At 35.3% G+C, this 27,933-nt stretch overlaps 3 protein-coding genes across 3 annotated transcripts; 2 read left to right on the top strand and 1 right to left on the bottom strand.

Moving 5' to 3' along the window:
• The first annotated feature begins 3,829 nt into the window (after positions 1-3,829).
• On the top strand, positions 3,830-8,445 carry LOC112035862 (beta-glucosidase 42). Its single transcript, XM_024068695.2, has 6 exons — positions 3,830-3,992; positions 4,783-4,849; positions 4,977-5,035; positions 6,118-6,193; positions 8,193-8,267; positions 8,337-8,445. Exons 1-6 carry the CDS (start codon positions 3,876-3,878, stop codon positions 8,426-8,428), a joined length of 486 nt encoding a protein of 161 aa, XP_023924463.1. The 5' UTR covers positions 3,830-3,875; the 3' UTR covers positions 8,429-8,445.
• Positions 8,446-10,547: 2,102 nt separating this feature from the next.
• On the bottom strand, positions 10,548-13,671 carry LOC136063732 (uncharacterized). The gene is made up of 4 exons (XM_065764528.1): positions 12,848-13,671; positions 11,550-12,788; positions 11,390-11,508; positions 10,548-11,083 (listed from the first exon to the last, which is right to left on the bottom strand). Exons 1-4 carry the CDS (start codon positions 13,669-13,671, stop codon positions 10,548-10,550), a joined length of 2,718 nt encoding a protein of 905 aa, XP_065620600.1.
• Positions 13,672-14,664: 993 nt separating this feature from the next.
• Positions 14,665-24,260, top strand: LOC111994055 (proteasome activator subunit 4). Its single transcript, XM_024025914.2, has 14 exons — positions 14,665-14,864; positions 14,941-14,984; positions 15,086-15,128; positions 15,208-15,353; positions 15,576-15,670; positions 15,775-16,676; positions 17,274-17,552; positions 17,641-17,736; positions 18,477-18,655; positions 19,029-19,110; positions 19,395-19,519; positions 22,049-22,141; positions 23,652-23,805; positions 23,887-24,260. Exons 1-14 carry the CDS (start codon positions 14,685-14,687, stop codon positions 23,926-23,928), a joined length of 2,460 nt encoding a protein of 819 aa, XP_023881682.1. The 5' UTR covers positions 14,665-14,684; the 3' UTR covers positions 23,929-24,260.
• Positions 24,261-27,933: the final 3,673 nt, after the last annotated feature.

Below are 27,933 nucleotides of genomic sequence, written 5' to 3'. Positions count from 1 at the left end.
TAAACTTTGACATAACCTAGATATGCAATTGATTGAAGTTGATTAGACGAGAGATGTGAAATGTAATAAAATGAAATGAAAACATACCTTGAAGAGATCATAACAACAGAATGTTCAAATTCTTTCAAGAACATGTCATAACACACAGCCATATCCACATCAGTCACAACCTTTCGAACCTTTCCCAAGCAAAATCTTCATTCTCAAGAAGATTCATGGGAAGTCTTCTAGAAGGCTGGGACGAGATGGTTACCACAGGCTTGGACGGAGTAACTCCAGCAGGTACAGACGAGTCTAGGTCATGAATTTGGATGGATGGTTGTTGAAAGGTGGGGGGGATAACTGAGCCAGACTCGACTACCCCAAGTTTGGATGACCTATGCTTCACCTTCTTATTTCCTCGACAACTAGGATGATTTCCCAAATCAATTATCTTGGATAAACTTTTTCTTTTGTCTCCAGCAAAAGGATGAGGCTGGGACTGAGCCTCTGGCCAGGTCACCTCGTCCACTAATCATTTCCCATTGTTTTCCTTAATGGTTGCAATCCTTGTGGAAAAAAGTGTTAAGAGTATGGACAAAACAAATAATAAAAGAAACTTTCTAAGTAAAACTCACGTCTGCGGGTAGTAAGCTCATGGGCTAAAGCTTCAAAGGATGGTTCAGGTCCAAATACCCAAGTTGCAAGACGTTGGAGAGTAACCAGAGAATGAAAATCCTATCAACAAATAGATGAGCCTTCTAGATGCATTCAAGATGAAATCTGCTAAAGGAAGGTCATCTAACAGCTAAAAAAATATAAATAAATTATAAATAAAAAATAAAAAAAAAAATAAAAAAAGAAAGAAAGAAAGGGAGGAAGAAAAATGTTAAATGAATTTAAAAAAAGATAGGAAATATTTAATAGGAAATAAACATACCTTCTGGAAGAAGGTTCCTTAGTTCTCCAATATAGGGGGCGAATAAATCCCTGCCAACCTCAACAGGGTTTCCAGCCCAAAAATCAGAGACGAAGAACAACTCCATCTTCCAATTTCTATCAGATGTGGGAAGGGACTTTATTAATCTACAATCTTTACCCCGGCCATGAAATGATGAAAACCAAGGGATTGACTAATCTCTGAGGGTTTGTGACAGTAAAGGAACTTGTCCACAGTGAGAGGATGATCCCCTTCAAACATCTCCCTCCACAAAATTTGCATAAAAACGACCAATCTCCATGCATTGGGATTAAATTGACATACTCCTAAACCTAACCTAGTAAGTAACTCTCTAGCAAAAGCATTGAGAGGCAACCTAAGTCCCCCTAAGAGATAAGCCTCATAAACACCTATTCCAAAACAAGGGTCACAACACCTCTTACCGTGAACAACCAACCTAAGGTTAAGGTCGTTTGGAATTTGATACTAGCTTCTAAAGGAAATAAGCCTTTTTTCATCCATCTTTGAATGGATGCCTACAACACAGATGTACACGGTTTCTACCTCATCTAAAGCGGTGGACGAAGGAACACTCGTGGAGGTACTAGCTTGCGATCCAGAAGCTACCCTCGTTCTAAGTACTTCTTGAAGAACCTTTAAGGGAACCCTTGGAACTTCAGACGTGTATTGCTCGTCCGTAGTATTCCCTCCACTACTACTACTATTACTCCTACTGCCACTGCTACTACTGGAACCATTATCACTAGTACTGTCGTGATACTCGTTTGTCTCACTATTATCACTATCGTTAGATGAGGATATTACAACTTCAGACATCTGAGATAAAACTTAAAGGAAAACCTAAAGACGAAGCCGAAGAAAATACTTGTTTCTAAATGAGGAAGGCCTAAGGACACAAGAAGACTTCTAGACGAGGAGCTGGACAACAAATGTCAGAGAAGAAAATTTTAGAAATGTGAGAGGGTAGGAGAGGAATTCTACTATTTATAGGCAACGAGGCTTGGCATCGAAAATGACAGGACCAACCATAAGAAGCCACGTGGCATGTTTCTTGCAAGAGGAAACGACATGATTGAAATACATCAAATTGGGCCACATGTCCAAAAAAAAGAAAAAGAAAAAAAAAAGAGGGCATTCTAATAACAAACAACACAAGGACAAGGGGGAAACTGATGGGGATGAGAAACAAGGGAAACTGATGGGGATGAGAAACAAGTATAGTTCGTCCTTGAATTGTCGTCTAGTTCATATAAGAAACTACAAAAATTGGGCCATATCCAGTTTGTCCAAGGTGTTGTCCAAATCCAGAAAGGTTGTCCAACATAAGGAGTTCGTCCAATCTAAGAAGGTTGTCCAGCATAGAAACACCTAGACGACCCCTCAACACTTAAAAAATCTTCAGAATGAATTTATACGCAAAAGCTTATAATTCGAACCACATTCTACTATTTTGAAGAATAAGTGAAATCCTTGTTCATCGTTTTAACTTCTCACTAAACTCTTAACTTCTAATAGCAGTTATAAAAGATAAGATTAAATCTTCTAACTTCTATAGCAGTTGTAGAAGTTAGGTCTAAACCTTGTAACTTCCCTGCAGTTTAAGAAAGTTACCAATCAAGTAACCACTCCAAGGCTCACTATATAAGAACTCATCCACTTCAAACGAAAGTAAGTGTTGCCACCTTTCCTCAAAAGTTGGAATTCTTGAGTTATAAGAAAAAACTAACTTAAGCATTAGAGGGTTCTTAGCCGGTTCACCCCAGTCACCTTTGATTTTGTGTTTTTTTCTTTTCAAGCCTTTCAAACAACTTCTAATCCATTGAAGCCTGGAGCATTCAGTCATGTATTTGTCATTTGAAAAGTCATAAAACAAATTACTTGATGTAAAATGTATTACTTTGAATTCACCACTTATATCAAGAATGAACTCAATTAAACTTTTTAATACTTATTCAATATTTTTAAAATTATACAAATTCTAACATTGTTATCTAAAACAAAATAACACAAAGATAAGTAAAACAAATACACAAGTTTTTTCCATAAAAAAAAAAATACACAAGTTTTATTTCTATACAAAATCAACATTCCAAAAAATAAAATAAAATTACGAATGACTTATTGGATAACTCATTTGACAAAGAATAAAAAATATAAGAAATTTACAATTTTGAAAATTTATTTATAATCTATTATCAATTGTGATTGACACTCTATTTCATTTTGAGATATACATTAAAGTTTGATTGTTTACTTATTTATATATGATCTCTTTTATGAATATCTTATCATTGTTAAGCAACACACACACACGGAAATATCATAATTTATTTTGAAAAACCATTTATTTTGGACATAAATTGTTAAAAAAATAGGTCTAAACATTCATAATTTATGTTAATTTCATACTTTGGTTTCACTATTTTCACACTTGTGAATGTTTCTCATACATGTCTATAATTTTAAATCTATATTTTTAACTCTACTATAACTAGATTGTCTTGGCATGTACTTTGCTATTTGATATCTAAAACTCTTTACTTATTACAGGATGCTTAACCATTCATCTTTCAATTAATTTGAATGCAATTATGTTAATGTCTCAATTGCTTCCTTCAAGCTTACAATAAACAATTAAACAAATATTGTTTTAATTTTATTATTTTTTTACCAAACAAACAAAAGTTTTAAAAAATGGTTCAAATTCAAGTTAGGTTGTGGGCCGGACCAGGTTGACTCGCAAAAAAAAGGTCGAGTCACGGATAAGCTCATTTTTATTTCGGTTCAAAAAAATTAGATTTGGATAAGGTATTTTTTGGGTCAGTAAGGTCGGTCAAAAAAATCAGACCCGTTTTGCCACGTGTGGCCACAACTCTCTCCTACTTATTTCTTCATAACTCACTGACTCACTCACTCTGTTTTAGTCGCAATAACAATGGCAAAGAAGGAGTTGTTGAAGGAATATGAAGGTGATGAGTCCAACAAGAAGGAAGTGTCTCGCAGTGACTTCCCTCCAAACTTCTTCTTTGGCGTGGCCACTTCTGCCTATCAGGTTCTCTTTCTACCATCACCTCTTCAGTCACATTTTCTCGTTTGTTTTTATTTATATTCTGACAAATTATGATCTGGGTATTTGCTCATTTTTACTGTCTTCGTGTAGATTTTACAAAAAGTAATCAGCTTTGTTATCCATTTTCTTACAAAAAGGATCATCTTTCTCAAGTATGAGGAAGGGTATGGACAACTCGGAGAAAAATCATCATTTTTAGCAGAAATAGAAGTTACAGCCCCCCAAGTTGGAGAAATTATAGTATTTTCTGGAGACTACGTTATTTGTCAACTATTTCATTAAAAAAAAATTATTTGTTTAAAATTACTGAGATAGTAATTAATTTGTGTTTAAAAAAATTTTCTATCTAGCAATTTTAAATAAGTGACAATTTTTTTTAGGGGAATGATGGACCAGTTACTTATTTATTTGTCATGTGAGTCTTATAATTTCTACCCAAGGAGGGGACACAACACACAAGTACATGCACAGTATTCTCCGTCGTGATGTTTCCTTGATATGTAATGGAGGTTTTATAGCACAAGAGAGAGAGAGAGAGAGAGAGAGAGAGAGAGAAAGTGTGAGAGAGAGAGAGAGAGAACAATCATTCTTGGAAACTAAAGTATGTGAAACTAAATGAATATCAACTCTAACTTGCAAAATGTTTCTTTTGGAAATGTTAATAAGAAAAGTAACTTGTCTGGTTTTTTTTTTTTTTTTTTGGTTAATGTAGTTTCCATAAATAATGGAAAACTCACACTTTTTTAATTTAGTCTCCTTGTTTTTTTTGTAGGTGGAAGGAGCCTACAAGGAGGGTGGTAGGGGTCCAAGTATTTGGGATGCTTTTTCACACACTGAGGGTAATTCTCTCTCTTTTTTTTAACAAGCTTATAACAAATTCTTCCATGACAAGTTTTGGGTTGATGTGGATGAATTTTATTTTCTGCATTTTTTGAAACTTATTTGTCCGTCCTTTTGTTTTGTTAGGAAAGATCATTGACAAAAGCAATGGTGATGTGGCAGTGGATCAATATCATAGATACAAGGTTAGTAACAATGTTTTGAGTGACTCACAGTTATTTTATTCCTCTGTGGTTGATTGCCCTTGTAGTGCGTTTATAGTAATTAGCCCCGTTTTAGATACTTATAACATAATTATGCCAGTTTGAGATTTGTCTTTATTATCAAGTGGATGCACCATGTGTCCTGTGGGCTATTTGACTTATTTGATCCCAATTCCAAATCTAAAAGAAACACCATACACTGTGAAGAAACATCTGTCACATAAGCCATAATTTTTTTTTTTTTTGTGTGTGTGTGTGTGGATATAAAGTATTTCATTAAATGGTTGTTGATTTATAGAGGATTTAGATAAAACTCCATAATTTTTTCCTATTATCACTAATTTGTTATTTATTAATACGAATCATCATATATATATATATATGTATCTTTCTTACTTATCAAAAAGAAAAGGAATATGAATCATCATCCTTCACAAATGGCATTGCATATTTCCCAGTTCTACATCTAAAACTTCTCAGTGCATTACACCTGTTCAAACATTTTTTATCTATTATTATGCAGTTTGGCTTTATTGGCATGTTTCATCACCTTTTAATGCATTCCTGATTTTGAAATGGAAGTACTGAGCAGTTTGATCTCTAGCTAGATGCTTGTTTTTCTGTATTTTTTTCAATACTAATGTTTAATCTTTTCTATTTCCAAACATAGATGGAAGTAGCCAAATGGATGTGATATATACACACACACATATGAACTGTGATGTAAACTGTGACCTTAAATAAGATAGAATGGAGGACACCGATATATGTTAGCTAATCCCAACCAGTTGTAAACTGTGACTTTAAATAAGATAGAATGGAGGACAATGATATATGTTAGCTAATCCCAACCAGTTGGAAAAGGATCCTTGGAATCAACCTAAGTTTGGTTAGGATTAAGGCCTCATCAAGTTTACTTCAATTTGTGTGTGTGTAGTTCTTGTATGTGGACATTGATCCTTTTCCCTTGGTATATTGGAAAACAAATTTGATTCATATTACTTTTATGTTCTGTTTTAAAGTTGCACTAGGTTTAGATTATTTGATTCAATACTGATATACAGGAAGATGTTGAACTTATAGCCAATTTGGGATTCGAATATTATCGCTTTTCCATATCATGGTCTCGTATCTTCCCTGGTATGTCCTTTTATTACAATGTTTAATGCATTTTATCATTAATACTTTTTCATTACTGTTCAGGAAGAGTATTTTGGTTGTACGTATGATCAGTGATTGGAACATACTAATTATTATTATTTCCTTCTGAGTCCTCATCTAGTTGTTTACCTCCCTTCTTCCCATATCCCTTCCTTGGCACTTAGTCTCAAGAAGTATGAGTTTTAGTTGAACCAGAGTTGAACTAATTTGGATTACATTAGGAATTTATGTACACGATATATCCATTTGGGAATCCAGAATATAAGAAAGAATCAATCAGACGGCATGCAGGTGGCTTAGTTCATATATTATGAAATGAGTCTGTAAGACTGGGGTCATCCATATGCATTTGACGCAACTTGAGTCGGTCAAATGTTGTGGTAGCATTTGAGACAGGCAGTTAATTGTTAAATTTTCTTCGTTTTTTTAAGTGAAAATAAAATGGAGAACCCTTAATTACACAGGAAGTGTGCAATGGTTTAGCCATTTCAATCTTAAGTTCAAAAAATCAAGAATCCAAAAAAGAGGACTAATGGACTCGTACTAGCACTCTCATCCAATCATACAATGATCTCAAAAACAAAACTGTAGCACAGTCCAAGTAGCCTACCCATTAAATCTCCACATAAGTACAACTATTTTGTCAATTTTCTCTACTTACATGGGCTGACTTTAAAAGTTGACTAAAATTTAAAGCATTTAGAATTTGGGATATCTATAGTTGACATTTCTGAGCAAAGAATTCAGGTAGGACTCTTTTATAGAAGTTTAGGCTGAAGTTGGCCTCTTTTAGTATATCTTTACATTAGCACAATGTGCACATCTATTTTTAAATATAAAAAAATTGTAATAAAAATTGTATTGATGAAACTTAAAATAGATGGAATAGGGGATGATTGAAGTATGCAGATTGTATACCCATCAAATCCCTGGTGGGGATGTCTTATTTCAGTTGCTATATAAGTTCTGATTTTATGAAATAGATATGGACTAGGTGCTTTCTTTTTCATTTTTATGTTTTTTGTTTGTGTGTAAGATACATTTGGATCAGGTTGTCATAGATGAGGCATAGTTTTGTGATAATAGCATGAAAATTATTTAGGCTGACACAAAAGGGGTGATGCTATGCCTATATTCATATATATATATATATATATATGTATAGTTCAGGGCCATGTCTTCTAATACATGAAGCTTTTCTTGAAATTTATTTTTCTATAAAGTATATATGCCTTCTTTTGGTCTTTTATGCACAATCATTACTTAAATGGTTGAAATAAAGATGTTAGACCCTTAATGAAGACTAGTTGTATGACTATGTATATTCCCCCTTCAATTTGTCCTTTTAGGAATAAGTGGTTTTGACACCTCCAATCCCTGGTTTTCATGCTGTACCATAATATTGACATGAAAAACCATGCTGATTAGTTTTCAGTGGAAATTACACTTTACTACCCTAAACTATACGGCAAATTACACTTTGCACTTTGCACCCTAAACTTTCAAAATGCACGATTAGCACCCTAAACTATAACCCATGTTACACTTTGCACCATGCCATCAATTCTTCCGTTATCTTGGATGGCATCACGTGAAAAGACCCAACTGCCCCTCTTCTCAACCCTTTAGAAACATATGAGAAATTACGCTTTATAACCCTAAACTATACTCTCAATTACACTTTACAACCTAAACTTTGGTTTTCCATCCAAGATAATGGCAAAATTAATGGCGGGGTGCAAAGTGTAACACATGTTATAGTTTAGGGTGCTAACTGTGCGTTCTGAAAGTTTAGGGTGCAAAGGGTAAGTTGGGGTATAATTTAGGGTGGTAAAGTGAAATTGTGCCCTAGTTTTCACCTCATATAGGTTGAGTTTTATGAAAATTGCTTTCATCATTGTTGCATTTTGTTTTCAGTGCTGCCTGAGCTTAGTTATAATGATTAATGGATTTTTCCATGGTTTGCTTATCGTTGCAGATGGTTTAGGAACCAAAATCAATGATGAAGGGATTAATTACTACAACAATCTTATAAATGCTCTTCTTGAAAAAGGTATTAATTTATAGTTGATTTCCCTTTAGTTTCACCAACAATGCGTAATTGACAGCATTGTTCCTGCAGGTATCCAGCCTTGCATAACTTTGTACCATTGGGATCTTCCTTTGCATCTTCACGAGACAATGGGAGGGTGGTTGAATAAGCAAATTGTGTAAGTATTGTCATAATAAAATTATTAGTTTTCAGAAATCTTGATATAAACAGTTTCTTTCATGTTGATTAATATTTTTATCATTTCAGTTGAATGCATCCAGTAGTTCTAAATATATTCAAAATCATAAACATGTTGACCTGAATTTACACTTTGTTTGTTGATCATAGCTTTCTTATTTGTATATCTCTTCTTGATGGAAATCATGATCAAATAATTGAGAACTTGAATTAGAATTGAATTAAAATTAAGAATCAAAGCTGGAATTATAGAGAAAATAACTGGAGAAACAGAGTTTCTGTCCAGGTCTGAAACTAAGTTAAAAGTTACATCAAAAACTGATTCTACTCTTACATAACACGTCTATTTATAATCTTTAACTACTAGGGAATAAGCTAGCTAATAGTTACATCTAGTCAGGCTATCACAACATAGGTCAAAGCTGAATTAATGAGGATATATGGCAGATCTAAGATGTCAAAATAAGGCTGCCTGCCCTAAGAGGTCAGAAATGGTGGCTGGTTGTTTTGGCTTAGGAGTAGAGAGTGGCTGGTTGACAGTCCTAAGAGTTTTGGGGGGGGGTTTAGCCAGAATCTGCAGAAAATTAAACCATTGACTAAATTTAATCTGATTATAATCTCACACGCAGTAGCAGTTCAAATATGTTTCTATTTCTGCATCACTTCAATATGTTGGCATCCATAAAAGTTCTACTCTGTTGTTTGATGGAAACCAAAATCAATTGGTTGAGAACTTGAACTAGACTTGCATTAAAATTAAGAATTAAAGCTGGAATTACAGAGAAATTGGAGAAACAAAGTTTCTGTCCAGGTCTGAAACTAAGTTAAATTCACATCAAAAACTGATTGTACTCTTACATAGCTAGCTTATTTATAATCTTTAACTATTAGGAAATAAAGTAGCCAGTGTCATAAGTCAAAGCTGTAATTAAAGAGGATACATGGCAGATATTAGAAGTCAAAATAAGGGGCTGCTGGCAGTCCTAAGATCAGAAGGTTGGCTGGCTGGTTGTCAGTCCTAAGGATAGAGGGTGGCTGCATCATACTCCCCTCCATAAAGGAAACTTGCCCTCAAGTTTAGTTGGAAATAAGGCTTCAAATGCTTCACATTGAAGGCACTAGAAATGTTTAAGTGAGGGGGTAGTTGGACTGTGTAGGCATTGTCATTGATTTTAGTCAATACTTTGCATGGACCTACTTTCCTTGCTCCCAACTTGGAATAGGAGCCATGAGGACACCTTTCTTTAGTCAAAATCACCCATACAGGTCCCCTTCCTTGAAAATTAGTCTCCTTCGGTGAATATCAGCAGCAGCTTTGTAGTTTGCATTGGAATGTTCAATTCTCTCCTTGACTTGTGCATGGACAGATTGCATAAAATCTGTCATTTCTGTTGCTTTGACATTCTCCTTCTTAGAAAGTGGCAAGGGTGCCAAATCTAAGACACTCAAAGGTTTATTCCCATACACAACTTCAAAAATGAGATGTGTTAATAGTCCGATTAAGAGAAGAGTTGTAAGCAAATTCAGCCAAGGGAAGGATACTTTCCCAATTCCTAGGATTTTCTCCAATTAAGCATCTCAAGAGATTTCCAAGACTCCGGTTGACAACTTCAGTTTGACCATCCGTTTGAGGGTGGAAAGAAGTGCTAAAGCTTAATTCAGTTCCTATCTTGCGCCATAGAGTTCGCCAAAAATGAGCAAGAAATTTAGCATCCTTGTCGGAAACAATAGATAGGGAACACCATGAAGCTTGTAACTTCTTTGAAAAATAAAGCAGCCACATTGGAAGCATTTGAAGTCTTTTTGCATGGGATGAAGTGAGCCATCTTGGAGAAACGATCCACTACCACCATGATTGAATCACTCTTTCGTTGTATAGGCGGAAGGCCAAGAACAAAATCCATACTAATATATTCCTATGGTTTATTAGGCACTGGAAGGGGTAAATACAGACCTGCATTAGTGGTTGTACCCTTTCCTTTTTGACAAACTTGGCACCTTTGAACATGCCGCTCAACATCTTTAGTCATTCCTGGCCAAAAGTAGTCTTGTTTAAGGAATTCTAGGGTCTTTGATTTGCCAAAATGCCCCAAATTATGCTGTTCAACAATCATCAACTCTTAGAGAACATTTAGGCACACATAGTTTCAGCCCTTTGAAAAGAAATCCATCCTTCAACCAAAAGTCAGATTTGGTAGCTTGCTGTCCCTGCTGCAATTGTTGGTATAGATCACCAAAATGTGGGTCATCTTGGTAACTCTCCTTGAAAACTTCAAAACCAGCAACCTTAGCTTGCATTTCCACCAAGAAATTAGTCCGCCTACTCAACCCTTCAGCCACTTTGTTGAGAATTCCCGACTGATGTTTCAATGAGAAAGTGAATTGCTGCAAAAAGCTTACCCACTTAGCATGCCTCTTGTTCACATTAGATTGGCTATTGAGATATTTCAAAGCCTCATGATCGGTGTGTAGAATAAACTCCTTGTAGGCCAAATAGTAACTCCAATGCTTGATGGCTTGAACAATAGCATAGAATTTCTTGTCATAGGTAGAATACCTAAGTTTTGCTTTATTCAACTTCTCACTAAAGAATGCTATGGGCTGCCCTTCTTGGCTAAGGACACCCCCAATTCCCATTCCTGATGCATCACAATTAAGCTCAAATATCTTGTCAAAATTGGGCAAGGCAAGGATAGGAGTTCGGTTAACTTCCTCTTCAAAAGTTGGAAGCTTTCTTGGGCTTCATCAGTCCAAAAAAGGACTTTTGTTTGAGACAATTGGTGAGAGGTGCTGCAATGGTGCTAAAATTGCTAATAAACCTTCTATAAAAGGTAGCAAGACCATGGAAACTCCTCACCTCATGCACACTAGAAGGTGTAGGCCAATCAACAATTGCCTTAACCTTGTTTTCATCCATGAACACTCCTTTGGAAGACACAACATACCCCAAGAACACCACTTATCCATCCCAAAGCTACACTTTTTCATGTTACCATAAAACTTTTCTCTCCTCAAAATGTCAAGCACAAGCTGTAAATGCACCAAGTGATCCTCCAAATAGCGACTATACACCAAAATATCATCAAAATACACCACAACACAAACCCCAAAAGTGGTTGCAACATTTGTGTCATCACCCTCATGAAAGTACTAGGTGCATTTGTCAAACCAAATGGCATAACAAGCCATTCAAATAATCCATGATGTGTCTTGAAGGCCGTCTTCCATTCATCTCCTGGGCGAATTCTAATTTGATGATACCCACTTCGCAAATCAATCTTGGAAAACACCTTTGCACCCGCCAAGCAATCTAGCATGTCATCCAATCTAGGAATTGGAAAACGATACTTGATTGTGATCTTGTTGATAGCTCTACTATCCACACACATCCTCCAAGAGCCATCCTTCTTAGGAGTCAAGAGAGCGGGTATTGCACAAGGGCTAATACTAGCCCGAATGTAGCCTCTATCAAGAAGTTCTTGAACTTGTTTTTCAACTCTTCCTTCTCCTTTGGAGCCATACGATATGTTGTCTTGTTTGGAAGGGTGCACCCGGTACCAAATCAATGGCATGTTGAATGTCTCGCATAGGAGGCAAGTCAGGAGGTAACTCATGGGGAAAACATCACCATATTGTTGTAATAACTCAGTGACAGCACTAGGAACATCAGTTCCAGCCATTGTGTTAACTGGAATTAATGCCAAAATGTAGCCACTATCTTGACTTTCTTGAATGAAGCTTTTAGAAGCGAGTAAAGAGGTTGTAGAGGATTTAGAAGTCACCTTTTCCTTCATTGGCAGCAAAGTAAATTGCTGATTGTCTTTGCTTAAGGTATAGGTGTTCTTCTTCCCATCATGCATCGTTTGGCGATCATATTGCCAAGGTCTTCCAAGAAGGATATGGCACGCATCCATTGGTACTACATCACACCAAACTTCATCAAAATATTTCTTTCGGATAGAAAATGGCACCAAGTAACGCTTCGTTACTTTCACCTCATTACCCTTCTTGAACCAAGAAAGTTTGTAAGGATGTGGATGATCTTGAGTGGCAAGCCTCAACTTATCAACCACCTCTTGAGAGACCACATTTTCACAACTTGCCCCATCGATGATCATACTACAAACTCTTCCTCCAATGCTGCAAGTTGTATAAAAAATATTGGTTCTCAACCAATCTTCTTCATAATTGAATTTAGGAGCAAGAAGAGTCTTTCTCATCACAAGTGTCAAGCCCTCTTCTTCTTCAAAATCACCACCAACCTCATTTGAAGGTTGATCAAAGATGGGTTCTCCATCTTCATGTTCAAGCTCTTTTACTTCCTCCAACATAAGAGCCTTCTTCCTACAATCCGAAGATCGATGCCCCTGTTCTCCACACTTGAAACATTTGAAAGTACCCACCTGTTGCTGTCTACCCCGCCAACAGTGGCTGTTTGGGACTGTTTTGGGACTGTAATAGCAGATTTAGAACCTGCTGGCTGCTGTTCAACCCCAGAAGTTTCTCCTCTCCCATTTGTGCTTGAATTCCCAGGCTTATAATGGCTAGAAATCCCCTGCCCAGACCTGGAACCCCACTGTCCAGACCTTAAAGCTGGCCTAGTTTGTTGCTTCTCTACTAGTAAAGCCCGGTTGTAGGCTTTCGACACGTTCCACAATGATTGAAGACTAAGGACATCTTGGATGGATGGCTTCAATCCACTCAAATACCTTGCAACCATTTGTTCTTCACTTTCATTCAAATCTACCCTTACTACAAGTTGGTGAAACGCCTCCGTATACTCCTCTACACTTCCCTCTTGCTTAAGGTTGTGTAGGTCTTTGTAGAGTGATTGGGTGTAGTTGAAAGGAAGAAATTGCTCACGGAGCTTTTTCTTCATCTTCTCCCAACTCTTGATCTTGACTTTACCACTTCTTTGGCGAGAAATTTGCAATTGTTCCCACCAAGCAGAAGCTCTCCCTTTAAGGCGAATAGCGACTAGCTTCACTTTCTTTTCATCTATAACTTCATAATAATCAAACACCCTTTCAACGGTGTTAAGCCAATCTACAAAGTCTTCCGGTTTGAGACTCCCTTGAAATTCTGGAATTTCAACCTTGAAGTTGTAGTCAAGCCTTGGCTCATTTCTTTCCACATAAGGCCTACCCCTTGGAGGAGCTCCAAAAGGGTTCTCAAAATGAGAATGAGAGTCATCGGACTTGTCGGTAGTCTCATGAGGAGGTTGCATACGCTGCACCACCTCTGTAAGTGCCGCAACTTGTCTCCTTAATTCAGCAATCACGTCTTCTCTCTCTATGTTTTGATTCCGTCCAACATTCCTCCCCACTGGAGGGTTGGCTTCAACTCCTTCCCCAACATCCACCTCTCCTTCCTCTCCTTCTTTGAGCCATTAGAAGCTTCACAATCTTTGAAAAAAATTGTAAATAGAAGTAACAGCACAGGTGATAAAATCTGTGATATTTGCAACAGCCACAGATTTGATTGGCACAAGGAACCTAGATCTAAATTCTAGGAACTTGAATGGAGGGAGAAAAAAAAAGAAATACAAGGAAATCTAGGGCTCAAATGATCAAAGTGGTAGGGAAAAAGAGGACCAGATCTGTGCTCTGATACCAAATGATGGAAACCAAAATCAATTGGTTGAGAACTTGAACTAGACTTGCATTAAAATTAAGAATTAAAGCTGGAATTACAGAGAAATTCGAGAAACAAAGTTTCTGTCCAGGTCTGAAACTAAGTTAAATTCACATCAAAAACTGATTGTACTCTTACATAGCTAGCCTATTTATAATCTTTAACTATTAGGAAATAAAGTAGCCAATAGTTACATAAGTCAAAGCTGTAATTAAAGAGGATACATGGCAGATATTAGAAGTCAAAATAAGGGGCTGCTGGCAGCCTAAGAGGTCAGAAGGTTGGCTGGCTGGTTGTCAATCCTAAGGATAGAGGGTGGCTCCATCATTGTTGGAAGCCTAAAACTCTTGATAGAATGAAGAATTGAGAAGCCTCAGAAATATCTCTAATATTATGTGGCAGAGCAGCAAAGAATAATGCTGTCAAGTGCTCAACTTGTTTATCATGTCATTGCCTTTGTCAAACATATCATATGGACATTGCTCTTAAACTAATAATATATCTCTTGTTGGATTTTAGTTCTATGGCATTGGTTTCTTATCAAGTCATGCTTAATGTTTTGTGTGTTTACAGTAGTGTTTCATAATAGCTAATTTAAATTTCAATATGGTGCTCAGACTGGCTGGAAAAACTCTGTTAAAGATGATCGAGAGATGGCCATCTATGATTTCAAAGTGTGTTCTCTCACTTACTGAGAACCTACGGGATTCCAAGTCATCTGAACATGTGGTGCTAGGTTCTTGTGCAGTCCTTGCCTCAAAAACAGTTTTCAAGCATTTGGCAATGGTAGTCACTCAGGACAATGTGCTTAAGAAAGATATTGAAAAGTAATTTTTATCTTATTTATTTTCTTTCATTCCAGGATCCAAAATCATTTTGTTCATTCATCCGTGGGATTCTTTTGAGGTAACCTCTTTTTTTGGACCTAAAACTTCAAAAAACCTTGTTTTCTCATTGATTGACTTTATTAAGATTATCATATTGTGATTGTCTGTTTCTAATTGAAGCTCCCATCATGAGTCACTAGAAGCCCAGAAAGCAATCAATGAGGTAAAATATCAATTGGATGATTTAAAATCTGCAGCTGTGATTTTCTTGTTGTTTAATGCTAATATCTGAGTGCCAACAGGTTTTTTTCACATACAACATCCACTTCTCTGGGATTTCTAGAAGCATTTTTAGGACATCAGATTATCTTATAGATGGAACAGATTTTGCTAATTTGGTTTCACAGATTGTTTCCTTGGGTTCTGATTCGAGCAGTTTGCATTGGCGGTAAATATCTGATAATTTGCTTCTTCTTTTTTGTTAAATTATGTTTTCTCTCTTGAGCTGAAGTTGTTTGACTCTCCTCTTATTTGTTTTAACCATTTTTGTGTGTGATACAAACACCAATCAATTAGTGGACACATTGCATTTGTAGATATTAAAGTCTCCTACATGCTAAATTTGTACAGATTTTTAGATATGGCTTAATTTTTTCTTTGCTTTTGTCAGATATAATCTGATGGCTAATAGAGTTCTGCTCCTCTTGGCTATGACATCTAGGAATTACCTGAATTCCTCTTCAGCAATCCTGAGTGATACTGCTGGTCAGCACAAATTCTTCTTCTTCTTCAGAGCACTAGCACAGTTGATTAACTGAACCGTCTTAGTCTAACTTTTTAAATGTGTTTTCATTTTCACACCTTCTCAGGTCATTTCTTGAAGAGTTTAAAATGTCAACTTCCTCAAACAAGAATACTTGCAATCTCAGCTCTAAATACACTGTTAAAAGAATCTCCTTACAAATTCTCAGCTGAGGAACAGCCTCTCTTTTCTGATGATTTATGGGGAAACACTAAATCATCCCTTGAAGGAGCTCTGACTCGAATTTTTCAAGAAGACGGTTTTTTTAATGAGACATTGAATAGTCTCTCTCTTGTTCATATAATCACTGATACTGAAAGCACATCTTCAGGAGGAAATAATGGAAATTCTATTTTTCAGAGCCTAACAGACAAATCCATTACTCGTTTTTACTTTGACTTTTCAGCTTCATGGCCACGTACTCCTAGTTGGATCTCTTTAATAGATAGTAATTCCTTTTATTCAAAATTTGCACGAATTTTTAAACGGCTAGTGCAGGAATGTGGCATGTCTGTTTTATTAGCACTTAGAAGTACGTTGGAGGAGTTTGCAAATGCCCAGGAGAGATCTAAGCAGTGTGTCGCTGCTGAGGCATTTGCAGGAATATTACATTCTGATGTCAATGGTATTTTAGGAGCATGGGACAGCTGGATGATGGTCCAGTTGCAGAATATTATTTTAGCACAATCAGTTGAGTCTATACCTGAGTGGGCATCTTGTATACGTTATGCTGTTAGTGGAAAAGGGAGATATGGAACTAGAGTTCCTCTTTTGAGGCAAAAAATCCTAGATTGTTTAGCAACACCTTTACCTCCAAAAGTAACTACCACCATAGTTGCCAAGCGCTATGCTTTTCTATCAGCTTCCCTTATAGAAATATCCCCACAGAAAATGGCTGCAGGTGAACTACAACTCCACAATAAACTGCTAGAGGAGCTTCTTGGTAATATGTGCCATTCCTCTGCCCAAGTAAGAATTCATCTTTTTATATATATGTCACCAATTTTTCTGATTAAATGTTGCTTCCATATATCCCTTTCTTTATTTTTAATTTCTAAAATTGATTAAACTTCTATTAGAAAAATCTCAAACACAGCAATTCCAATGTTAAATCTAGATTTGTATGTGCAAATGCACTGCATTCTTGGAATAATACCATTCACCTGTTTCTCTTTTCTTAATCTTCTAGTCAGAGCAGAAACAAATATAAACCAGAATTTGAAATTGAGGTAATGGTCAATAGACAAAAAAGAGATCAAGTGGAGATTACTCAAATAAAGTACTGTGTTTGATCCTCCTATGTTTTTAAAAAATTATCTTAGCCTTTTTCTGTGTCTTCATTGTACTTATATTCTGGCAAGTGGTAAAACATTTCATCTCTATTGTCTTTTATCTAGTTACATAAAAGAAATAAAGGGAACAATTTCTGTCGGTATTCATGGGTGAAAAAAAGGAGTTAACTTTATTTTTATTTCCCAATCCTTCTTTAGCAAATAATGTAAGGGCTTATATTTCTGGTCATGTTTTGATGCATGGCTTTTGAATTTACCTTTTTGTGTGGGACAGGTAAGGGAAAATATAGGTGTCACTCTTTCTGTATTGTGCTCCAACATTCGGCTTTATGCATTGTCTGATAATCATCGTTCACATGAAGGGGGAAACAATGATGTCCATAACCAACTTATGGAAAGTTGGATTGAGCTTTTAACAGTACGAGCTTCTCAAGTGTTAATGAATATTCAAAATGCAAGCCACAGTGTCACTTTGGAGACTTCAAGAGATATAAGTGCTCCAGATGTGCAGTTGAATGGTCATTCACAAGATGATGTGAAATGGATGGAAACGGTATGTATTCTAAGAATTAGTCCTAATGGAATGTCTTTAAATTGTAGAATCTTTTATTGATCAATATTTACTTTCCTAATGTTTGTAGCTATTCCATTTTATCATCTCATCTTTGAAGTCTGGAAGATCTTCATGTTTACTAGATGTAATTGTGGGACTTCTTTATCCCGTAATTTCTTTGCAGGTAAGTAGAAATTTGATTCCTCATATTTCTTGACTAACCTGCATTTGAGGTTTCTTGTTGGTTCTAAAGTTCAATAGTGTTGTCTGCTACTTTCATATATGTCCCTATCAATTTATTCTTGAGCAGCTAATAGGGGTAGTTGACCATTATGCAAGTTATAACAGTTCGAAAGTAATTATTGTTCGGTTATGGGCAGGAGTTTCATGGTATTGATATATTTGTTTCCTAAATCATGAAGAATTTCCATTTGCAAATGAGTGCACCTAGAATAACAGATTTGAGTGCTATTAGATGCTCTAGTCATCTTTTCAATTCCCTGTCTCTCTCACAATCTCTATGCAGTCAGTAAACTTGTGAAATTATTAATAAATGTTATGGAAGCAAAAGTAGAATTTTTTTGCTGTAATTTATAATTTTTGGTCTTATAGATCTTCATCCTCATGGATATCCTTATATACAGATTTCTCAAGGGGTAATTATCTACACTAACCAGTTTCAATCATTTCATTTGTGATGATCACAAAAGGCATATCATAATATAAATTTGTGGAACTTTCTGATGTTTAACGTGTATGACTTAACATGCTCTTAAAGCACATTTTAATAGTTAGGAGAAATTTGATAGAGAAAAAACCCGCTCAAGATGTTCTTTTTCCTTTTCAATATTTTGTTTGCATCATGATGCCAATTTGATTGGGTGTCACAATACCAAATCTGAGAATGTTATTTGCTTTTTGAAGGAAACATTAAATAAAGATTTGTCAGCATTGGCCAAGTCAGCTTTTGAATTGCTACTATGGAGGATTTTCTGGGAACCCCATCTCCAGGAAGCTGTATCTGTGATTCTTTCTTCAGCTAATGATTCTAACTGGCGAACGAGATCTGCTACGCTGACATATCTGCAAACTTTCATGCATAGGTATGGTACATAAAGGGTTTTCTTTCACATCATGTATTCCTAATAATATGAGCCCTCTGATTCTAGAGAACTAGCCCATTTTTTTTTTCCTTCTTTTTTTCCCGTGTGTTTGTAATTACATTAGGGTTAAAATTAAATTGAATTCAGTTCTAGTATGTCCTAATTTTTATCATGTGCATTTGTACATACATTTTTATTATAAGTGAAGGTTTAACATTATTTATTTATTTTAAATTAGCTCTTCCTATTGTGGTTCATGTGATCTCTTATCTTGACAAGATGATAACTTGTATTAGCTGAATTCTAGCAATATGTAGTCGGCATATTTGTTATAACAAGGATGCAAATAAAGTTGTACATTCTTTTCTGACAGGCACACTTTCATTCTCTCACGTACAGAGAAACAAAAAATCTGGAGAACTGTTGAGAAGCTACTTAAAGACATCCAAGTGGAGGCAAGTTCCAGGCTGAATAATTAATTGAAAAATAAAGTGAAATATGGTGATATAATCCTTGTTTTGCCTGAATTCGTATTTGATATTTCACAAAAGATAGAGGTGGTATTTATTAAGAATGCTGATCTCATGGACCTAAATTTGAATTTGGAAGAACACAAGGCCGGAAGTCTTTTAGTTTTTAAGAAGACCTTATGACTTTTGTAACAGACCAGAGTCCTTGGTCAAGGGATAGGATTTTGTAAGTTTCAACTTATATATATATATTTTAAATTCTGGCTTAGGTAAGAGAGCATGCTGCAGCAGTTCTAGCAGGCTTAATGAAGGATGGGGATGAAGACCTAGTAAGAGATTTCCGTGATAGAGCTTACAAGGATGCAATTGCTTTTCAAGAGAAGAGAAAGCAAAGGTACCTTTTGGGCTTCTGAATTTCTTTAGTTTATAATTAATGTGATGTACCTCTCCAACAAGGGACAATGCATTGTGCATGCAGCCTTCGTGTGTTCAGTCTTAGGACCTGCATGTCTTGCATGCGTTTAGTATACCTTAAATTCCAATCTGCATGCTTTCATATATAATTTCTCTGTGTTGATAAAGTTCTTGTTTCATGGAAATTGAAACAAGGGAACATTAAAAAAATGATTTTAGTAGAATTATGAATGCTCCATGGAGCATGTGCTATCCGTGATAGGTTTTATTAGTGCCTTCAAATCTTCAACTTTATCATTGAAAAAACCTGATTTAGACCTCAATAACCTAAGCTAATGTCGCGGAAGCCTGAAGGAAGCACACATTATGCTCTCTTGATAGAACAGAAACTAAGCTATTAGCTTCTGGTGGTAAACCTCGAATTCACGAGGGGTTTCCTGAATCCACAAGGAGAAGATGATTGAAATCCACCAAAGAAATAATTTGACAAAAGTCTGTGTTTATTGATAATAGTCTAATTTGTCTCTGACAGCTACAAAACATATAAATATTAAGAAAAACGTCTAAAATCCTAATTCACACTTATTATGCGATTAGGTGACAAAATACTGAAATTCACCAAAAATGGCAAAATTGAGTTAAATGCAGAATCATAAACTACTGACCTTAAGGGTCGTCCCAAAACAGACGGAATTTTATTCTGACTTTTGAACTGAAAGTTATTAAGGAAAAACAAATATTACTATAATTAACAAAAACACTGTTTTCGGGGCCTTAACTAAGGAATTTACCTAAATTTAGGTGACACTTATGGCCTTGTCATGAGTTTGGATCAGAATGCCGTTTTCCTTCAACTTGCCAAATTTCATGCAATTCCGACACTGTCACCCTGATGCCCTCTACTGGCACCCCCCTTTTATCTTGTGTTGTGATTTCCGATGCCCCTGTTACTCTAAGAAGGCACGTGCTGTCTATTCTACATCATAAGCAGTGGATTATGAATTAACTAATTTTTGGTTAAGTCCAGAGTTAACAATTAGATAGATTGCACAACCACGGTAACACCAAAATCCAAAAGCAATAAAGGTGATAAATTACCGATTGTCCAAAATTTAAGCTATTAGGAAATGATAAATTTAATTATTTAATCATTATTTTAACAAAAGGCACACATGGATTTGGTGGTGAAATGAAAATTTTTTGAAGAACTCTTCAAATGAAAAACCACTCCATGGCTACCTGTAAGAAATTTCCCTATAAAGAAATATTTACATTAAGTCTAAATTCACAAAACCTTTGTAGTCCTAGACTTTTATGTAACCTCAACAAACAACCCATTGGCCTCCTACTATAGTAGCCCCAGAACTTTGGGATTCTTCTACAGAAATCCCCACTATGAATGAACTCAGCTGGCCGCAACCATTGGAACTCCGGTAATCCAAAGGACTCTTTGGAGGGATACAGTAGTGAACTCACTGGTAAGGGTTAAAAACTTGTGTGGTTTGAATGAGAAATTCACTAAGAGAAACTCTGGAAGGAGCTCACAAAGAGAAAACTCAAGGGAGATGGTTTCTGACTGTTTAAGCTCAAGAGGGTTTGCTCTTAGAATGACAGTCTCTCTGCTCTTAATTGTGCGACAAGGGTTTGTTTCATATAGGAAATCATTAGGTTATGTCGTTAGACCTTCAAAGTTGAAAGTCAGTTTACTATTTGTGGCAATTTCAGTCTAGCGAGGGTCATGCAAAATCTCGGAGACAGTGTAGTTGTGTCAACTTCAAATGGCCATATCTCACTCATTTCAAATCTAAATTGGGTCAAATTTGTGTTTGTTTTGAAGCCCAAATGTCTACTTTCCAAGAAAACAAGTTTTACCCAAAGATTCATTATGGTGTAAAATATACGGGCAAAATATCATAAATTCACTATCTTTGAGTATATCAACCTCAAGAAGCTTCTTACACAGACTCAATCCTAACACAATTCTATTGATGCAATCTAAACTGGTATGTTTTGGCACTAGCATTTGCCAACTCATCTATGAACCCTAATAATCATGATGCAATGTGTTATAAATTCTTCTCTTATTAAATGATTCCTCTTTTGGATAGCCATATAATGAAAATTATTTTGTGTATACAATTTATCAGATCTTATCTTTTAGTGTATAGGACCTAAATTTTCCCTTGATGGTTAATTTTATCACCAGTTGGAATCAGTATGAATGATGTGTGCAATCTTTTTGGCATATAAATTTTGTATGCAGCATCAAATATGACATTGCTATATCTTGGATGGGATTTAAATTCTCATTTTTATGCCTTATGACATTTATGAATATTTATAACACATATTTGCCCATGTAATTAATAAGTGAGTACACGTATGAATCCATGTATTTAAGAGTGTGCATCCTACATTTTTTTATTACTCATGTATTAAGTTCTAAAACTAGGTATTCCATGTGTGATTTTATGTTCTGATCTTTGGTTTGGTAATTTAAAAAATGCAGGAATATGAGTGGTGGTCAATCTGTAGCCTCTATTCATGGTCCTGTACTTGCTTTGACAGCTTGTGTATTATCATCCCCTTATGATATGCCCAGGTGTGTTATGATGTTATAGTAAAAAATTGATCTTACAATTTGTTTGCAGAACTATGTTACGAGTTTCATTATGCATGATTGATGAAGCTGCTATTGTGTTGGACTTAGGTAGCATCATGTGTTAAGATCCATTGGTATTAAACATACTATTAGAAAGGTTGAAAATTTACATAAATAAAAAGCATTATGATCGACCAATATGGGCCTGTTTGTGTCTTTAAATTCAAACTTGAATCCTGAGAACCCATGACTGTGTAAACTTTGATTGTTAATTGGACAAGTATCCTAGGAATCAGGACTACGATGGATGCCCTCATCCTTCTGAAATGCTGGAAATTTTTTTCACTTAGTAGATTGCTGTCTCATAAGTTGTCTCTGTGAGAAACAAAAGTGTGACTTTTGACTAAAGAAGGTGTTGGTCAACATTTAGGTCATTTAATAAACTAAGTGCTACTTTCTGACCTTGAGATTTTATCTGCAATGGTGCAAAATGTAAAATGGTTTGAAGAAAATGTTATAGAAATGAGTTCCCCAATTATTCATGTGTTAAACTCAGCCTTTTTCTTTGGTCCTTTGCGGCCCCAGAAAGGATAAAGTTGAGCCACCTTTTACCAATGGGTGCATACATTGTGTATTTCCGGTCAAATAAAAGTTTATATACATGCACTTATGCATATATGCACGGCCAGATGCACACATAGTATGCTCTATTTGTTTAAACGTATAAACCAACTATAATATTATCAATCAGAAGTGGAGTTATTATATTACTGGATACATACACTTGAAGTTCCACTATATCTGCCATTATTTTAATTCTTTAGCAATTTGAAATGTTAAATGACAAGAGCACAAATATGGACATAATTAGATGCTTCTATTTTTAAATGTGAAAGGCATGCTTAAATCTGATGGTGTCTCAATTAATTTTGCTGTATGGGCATTTTAAGATGTTCATAGCGCCTACTTAAAGTACACTGGTATTACATGGATATTTGAAATCCAGTGTCCATGCAACACAGTAGTATTACAACCCCCCACCCCCCCCCCTAAAAAAAAAAAAAAGAAAAGAAAAGAAAAGAAAAGAAAAGAAAGAACTACAAGAAATGTTGAACATGTTAATAAGTCAGCACCTGCTTTTGCCTGAAGAATTGGCAATTTGATAAATGAGACACCTACGCCAGACTGTAGTGACATGTTCTGCTTAGAGCCATCAACTACACCAGACTTAAAGTTAGCAGATTGAAGAGGAGCTGAACTGCTCTTGGGTTGGCCAAGGTCTAATGTTTAAACTGATTGCGTGTTCACTGTCCAATGTGAGGCACTTGATTAGATTGTAGGAATCATCTCATGACTTTCAATTTTGTGTGATATGGTCTGCTTGAGGGATGGGACACTGGTTGAGGATTTTAAAAGATTTTGATTTTTGATATTGTTTGACCCACACCCAGAATGATGTATTACTTTTTTTTACCTTGTAAAATTAAAAATATTCACTGTTTTGTTTCAGTTGGTTGCCTGAGCATGTTATATTACTGGCTTGTTTTGGGGGGGAGCCATCACCTGTGAAATCCACAGTTACAAAAGCAGTCGCAGAGTTCCGGAGAACACATGCAGATACATGGGACATTCAGAAAAATTCGTTTACTGAAGAGCAACTTGAGGTAGCTTTGATGGGATATTCTTTTCCCAAAAACTCTACCTTATATTGGAATGTTTGATCATTAGTTCTGCTGTACTTGCAGGTTCTGGCTGATACATCCTCTTCATCATCGTATTTTGCTTGATCTACGGTGTATGCCTAGTAAGATAAAGAGATTAGTTCAAGGTTTGCGTTCACAAAATTAGTCTAATTTTTTATGCTGTCCCACTTTGAGTAGCATTGGATTTGGTGAAAAAGAAACAAATCAGATTGACAGGAGCTTTCTACAAACACATTGAAATATTTGCTCTTAAAATCTTTATATGAATGGACTACTGCTTAGGAGTTTGGGCAGTCTCCTGTCTTATTGAGACTGACCTCATTTATTAGAATGTAATTTGTAGGAAGACCTCTTGCATATGACAAACTACTCTTGATTTTTTAGACTGTAATAGCAGCAAGCCTTTTTGTATACAATATTCAGTTTACTTGGGACACGCTTCATATTAATTTTTTTAGGTACTTGCAAGAAAAAGAAGATATAGTTGAAACAGAAATGACTGGAAACATCAGCAAGAGATAGTGCATTTATTGATAGAAATCTATCATGATAGAGAAATCAGTTTGATTAGCATTGGCATTTTGTTTCTTTATGCCATGACACCATGAACTAGGAGTACTATTTGCCTTCTTCTTGTGGAATATACTTTATTCATTAGAGGAGCTGATGGTAATTTGATGCCATGAGACCCATGTCATATTTGTTATGACATGGTTTGGCATGATGATATTTTCCCTATTAACACCATTTGTAAATGTACCAAATACCCATTTGGAGGTTGGCTCTTGCAACTTGCAAGGCACATGTATATCATCAATGTCACAAGTACGTGGTTCAAATAGCTATCGCCATGCATGTTGCAACCAAAAAAATATATCACTATGCATGTCTTGAAGGTCTGTGGAAGGTTTTTAAGGGGTAGATAGCTTTTGGGTTTTGGTTTATATCTACTAGCTATTCTTCTTCAATAGACATGGAAATTCCTGGCTACTTGTCAAAATCCAATCTAGATTGTGAATATTGGATGGAATGTTGTGACACAAAGAAAATGCTACAATAGTCAAATCGTAGTTTGTCTGTCAATTTTCTTTATATAGACTTAACAGAACCAAATAATATGTTTTTATGCTTTAATATTTGATGCATATAATGGTTACCCTTTTTTGGTTGTTGAAGTGAACGCCTTTTCCTTTAATTCTCTGTCGTTTATGTCATACAGCTGGGTGAAAAAGAATCATTCCAATTCATACCCCACTATTAGCTATCGTGTCCACTTTGCCTAGTAGTAAAGGAAAATGGAGTCCAAAATGCATTAATAAAGCAACAATCGACTGCATTAAGACTGTTGAGAGCTCCATTAAATTTATTTTAGTGAGATTGAAACAATGTGATATAGTGAATTGATTGAAGCTTTACCTTATGAAGTGGAGATCAATCTATTATTATTATTTATCAATTTTGATGGCAAGTTAATTATTAATCTAATTATGCTTCAATTCTCAATTGGTAAGCACATATAAGGTAAAGACCACAAAGACAAATAATATAGTCATCCCGGGAAAACTACTAGAACCTACTATTTTATAAAAATGTCATGGGAGAGTGTTATTTAATGGGGGTGTCATTTTCTCTCTAGTTTAATTGACTAAGCAATTTTAAACATGTGAGAGTCTTTTAGTAGAATAGTAGACAAGTGACTTGGTCAACCATAAAAACAGTATAATTTCTTCTAATTTAGATTTAGATATTTAAAAAAAAAAAATTGAATATTTTGTTAAGATAGACTTATGTGTTACATTTTCTTGTCTATAATTCAATAGTTACAAAAATAAAGGAGAGAGGATTCAAATTGTGGTTCTCCTTGTAAAGTAGAACTAATAATGCCACTAAGTTACAATTTACAAGACTATTGGTTATCTATGACATTTATATAAACCTTAATGGAAAGTGTCATTTATCCCTAGTTTGGGGAGGAGTATCATTTCATGAAATTTACCCAAATATAAAAGATGAAAGATGATGAGATGACACAACAATAAGAGACCAATTTTCTTACCACTATATATATATATATATATTTTTTTTTTTTTCAGAATTAAACGATTAGTACAGAAATCTAATGAAAAAGAAAGAAAGAAATCACTGAATCGTACTATGAAATTCCATTAGGATATTGTTATTCTTTGATGTCAATAACAATAATGTAATTGATTCTCAGTCTTAATCTTTATGAACAGCCCGTTGTAAAAGGGATCTATAGTAAAAAGTTTGCAACCTCTCTCACTTTCAATATATTCACTTTTTCAAAAGTTTGCATCCAATTGTTTGCTGCCAAATAGCCAATTATGAGTGGAATATTCTCAATTACCCACGTTTTTACGAAAGGCAGAAGGCACAAAGGCCCCAATCAATTTACAAAGAATCTCTCATATACTCCTAATGTTCAATCTGTGGACTGTGGAGCCGAGTTTAATGTGAACCAACTCTCACCTCTGTATACAATACCTAACATTACTTTTTCTACACATATTTGTCAGAATTTATAATAAAGTAATATTGCTTTTGTATCGGTCTATTAAGTATTTAGTTTTTATTAGACATCTCAGAGATTATAGAGAGAATTTTTTCTAGAATCACAACTTTTATAGCACAAAATTTTGTTAAAATTTTGATGTGATAAATTATGACTAATTGGCTGCTTATTACTTTCATATGAATTTAAAATTCTTAAATTTTTTTTACCACTTATAATTAAAATTGTAGCAAAAGTTGTTTCCTAGATTTTGTCTCGTGAAAAGGTTGAGAAACTTTTTGTATTGCAGAATTGTTTTTCTTTCTCCTGTGTATATGTTGGCGTTTAGTAAAGATGTGTATTTTAATGGCCACTTCTCAGCCACTTGTAACGCATTAAACTGCCTTCCCCTAAAAAGTTCCACACTTTTCACACAAACCACTTTCATGGGTATAGCATTATTTATTTAAGAAAATGTTACATACAGCCGCCTTTAACTATCTCTCTAATCATAAAGTTTTGAACTTTTTGACGACGTTCAGCAGGTTAATTGGATTAATTCAACCACTTAATAATTCAACAAGTAATCAACCATAGTAATCAATCACCAAAAGAAAAGCAATAATAGTAAAAAGTAATAAAAAGTACATAGATTTTGATGATGAAGTAGAAAACAAATGAAGAAACTTTTCAATGAAAAAACCTCCCCTAGAAATCCAATCTTGTAAAAAAAGTCACTAGGCAAAATAGTTACAATAGTCTACTTACAAACCCTTTGATGCGAGTCTCCTCTATGAACGAACTTGTTTACAATCTAAAACCTTGAAAGCTAGCAAAAACGACCCATTGTTGTAGGGCAAACTTTGCGGTTTCAAGAACATTGGTTGAAGCACAAGTGGAATAGATCACATTATGATTTTATCAATGAACAAAGAGAGATTTTTTTTTTTTTTTTGGCTCAAGGATATTGGTTTTCAGATTTGCTTTTGGTGGGCTGCTCTCTCTTTACTTGAGAAACATGCTTAAGAATGTTTATATAGGCAGGTTTAGGTCAATTGAGAAATTAAGGTTTCTAATAGAACTCATAAATAATATCCTTCACCCGTGTTGGTATTAATTCAAAATTTCCAGAATTTTCAAGAATGTAACAAGTGGCACGATAGGGTAATTACACTTGTAAAAGTACAGGAACATAGAAAGTAACGTGGGATAATATGACAGTCACTAACTCTTGAAAAGGTATACGCAGTAGAGATAAATGGCATCGAAGTAGTTTTAAGAAGTTGCAAAGCATAATAAAAAATTGAGGGACGCTATGACGAAGGCTATCTCACCATGGTGGGCTAGGATGAGATGAATACAATGATGACATTCAAAAAATGGTTTGGTGGGTGTGGACCACAGACTATTTCTACAAATCCAACTCCATCTTTTACAACAAATGCAACGCACGTCCACAACAGTCCTATATAATACATTCACATGAGCATTGTTAGTAATACATTAACCATTTCTATTGTGTACCAATTGCTTGCCAACGGTCTCACATAATGGGGGATATTTGGGGATTAGCATAG

Source organism: Quercus suber, unplaced genomic scaffold (assembly GCF_002906115.3).
Source record: "Quercus suber isolate HL8 unplaced genomic scaffold, Cork oak 2.0 scaffold_567, whole genome shotgun sequence".
Lineage (NCBI taxonomy): Eukaryota > Viridiplantae > Streptophyta > Magnoliopsida > Fagales > Fagaceae > Quercus > Quercus suber.
Note: the sequence above shows the minus strand (reverse complement) of the source record. Positions and strands in the feature narration are given on the sequence as shown.

What these genes read in the sequence shown, in the direction of transcription:
- LOC112035862 (XM_024068695.2), top strand. Translation starts at nt 3,876, where the DNA reads ATGGCAAAGAAGGAGTTGTTGAAGGAATATGAAGGTGATGAGTCCAAC. An exon ending in TGCTTTTTCACACACTGAGG is followed by an intron (nt 4,850 to 4,976) that starts GTAATTCTCTCT and finishes TTGTTTTGTTAG; the next exon opens with GAAAGATCATTGACAAAAGC. An exon ending in ATGGTCTCGTATCTTCCCTG is followed by an intron (nt 6,194 to 8,192) that starts GTATGTCCTTTT and finishes TTATCGTTGCAG; the next exon opens with ATGGTTTAGGAACCAAAATC.
- LOC136063732 (XM_065764528.1), bottom strand. Translation starts at nt 13,671, where the DNA reads ATGCAACCTCCTCATGAGACTACCGACAAGTCCGATGACTCTCATTCT. An exon ending in GGCGGGGTAGACAGCAACAG is followed by an intron (nt 12,789 to 12,847) that starts GTGGGTACTTTC and finishes TTCGGATTGTAG; the next exon opens with GAAGAAGGCTCTTATGTTGG. An exon ending in ATGTTGCAACCACTTTTGGG is followed by an intron (nt 11,509 to 11,549) that starts GTTTGTGTTGTG and finishes TTTGGTGTATAG; the next exon opens with TCGCTATTTGGAGGATCACT.
- LOC111994055 (XM_024025914.2), top strand. Translation starts at nt 14,685, where the DNA reads ATGGTGCTCAGACTGGCTGGAAAAACTCTGTTAAAGATGATCGAGAGA. An exon ending in TCGAGCAGTTTGCATTGGCG is followed by an intron (nt 15,354 to 15,575) that starts GTAAATATCTGA and finishes TGCTTTTGTCAG; the next exon opens with ATATAATCTGATGGCTAATA. An exon ending in ATCCCGTAATTTCTTTGCAG is followed by an intron (nt 17,737 to 18,476) that starts GTAAGTAGAAAT and finishes TGCTTTTTGAAG; the next exon opens with GAAACATTAAATAAAGATTT.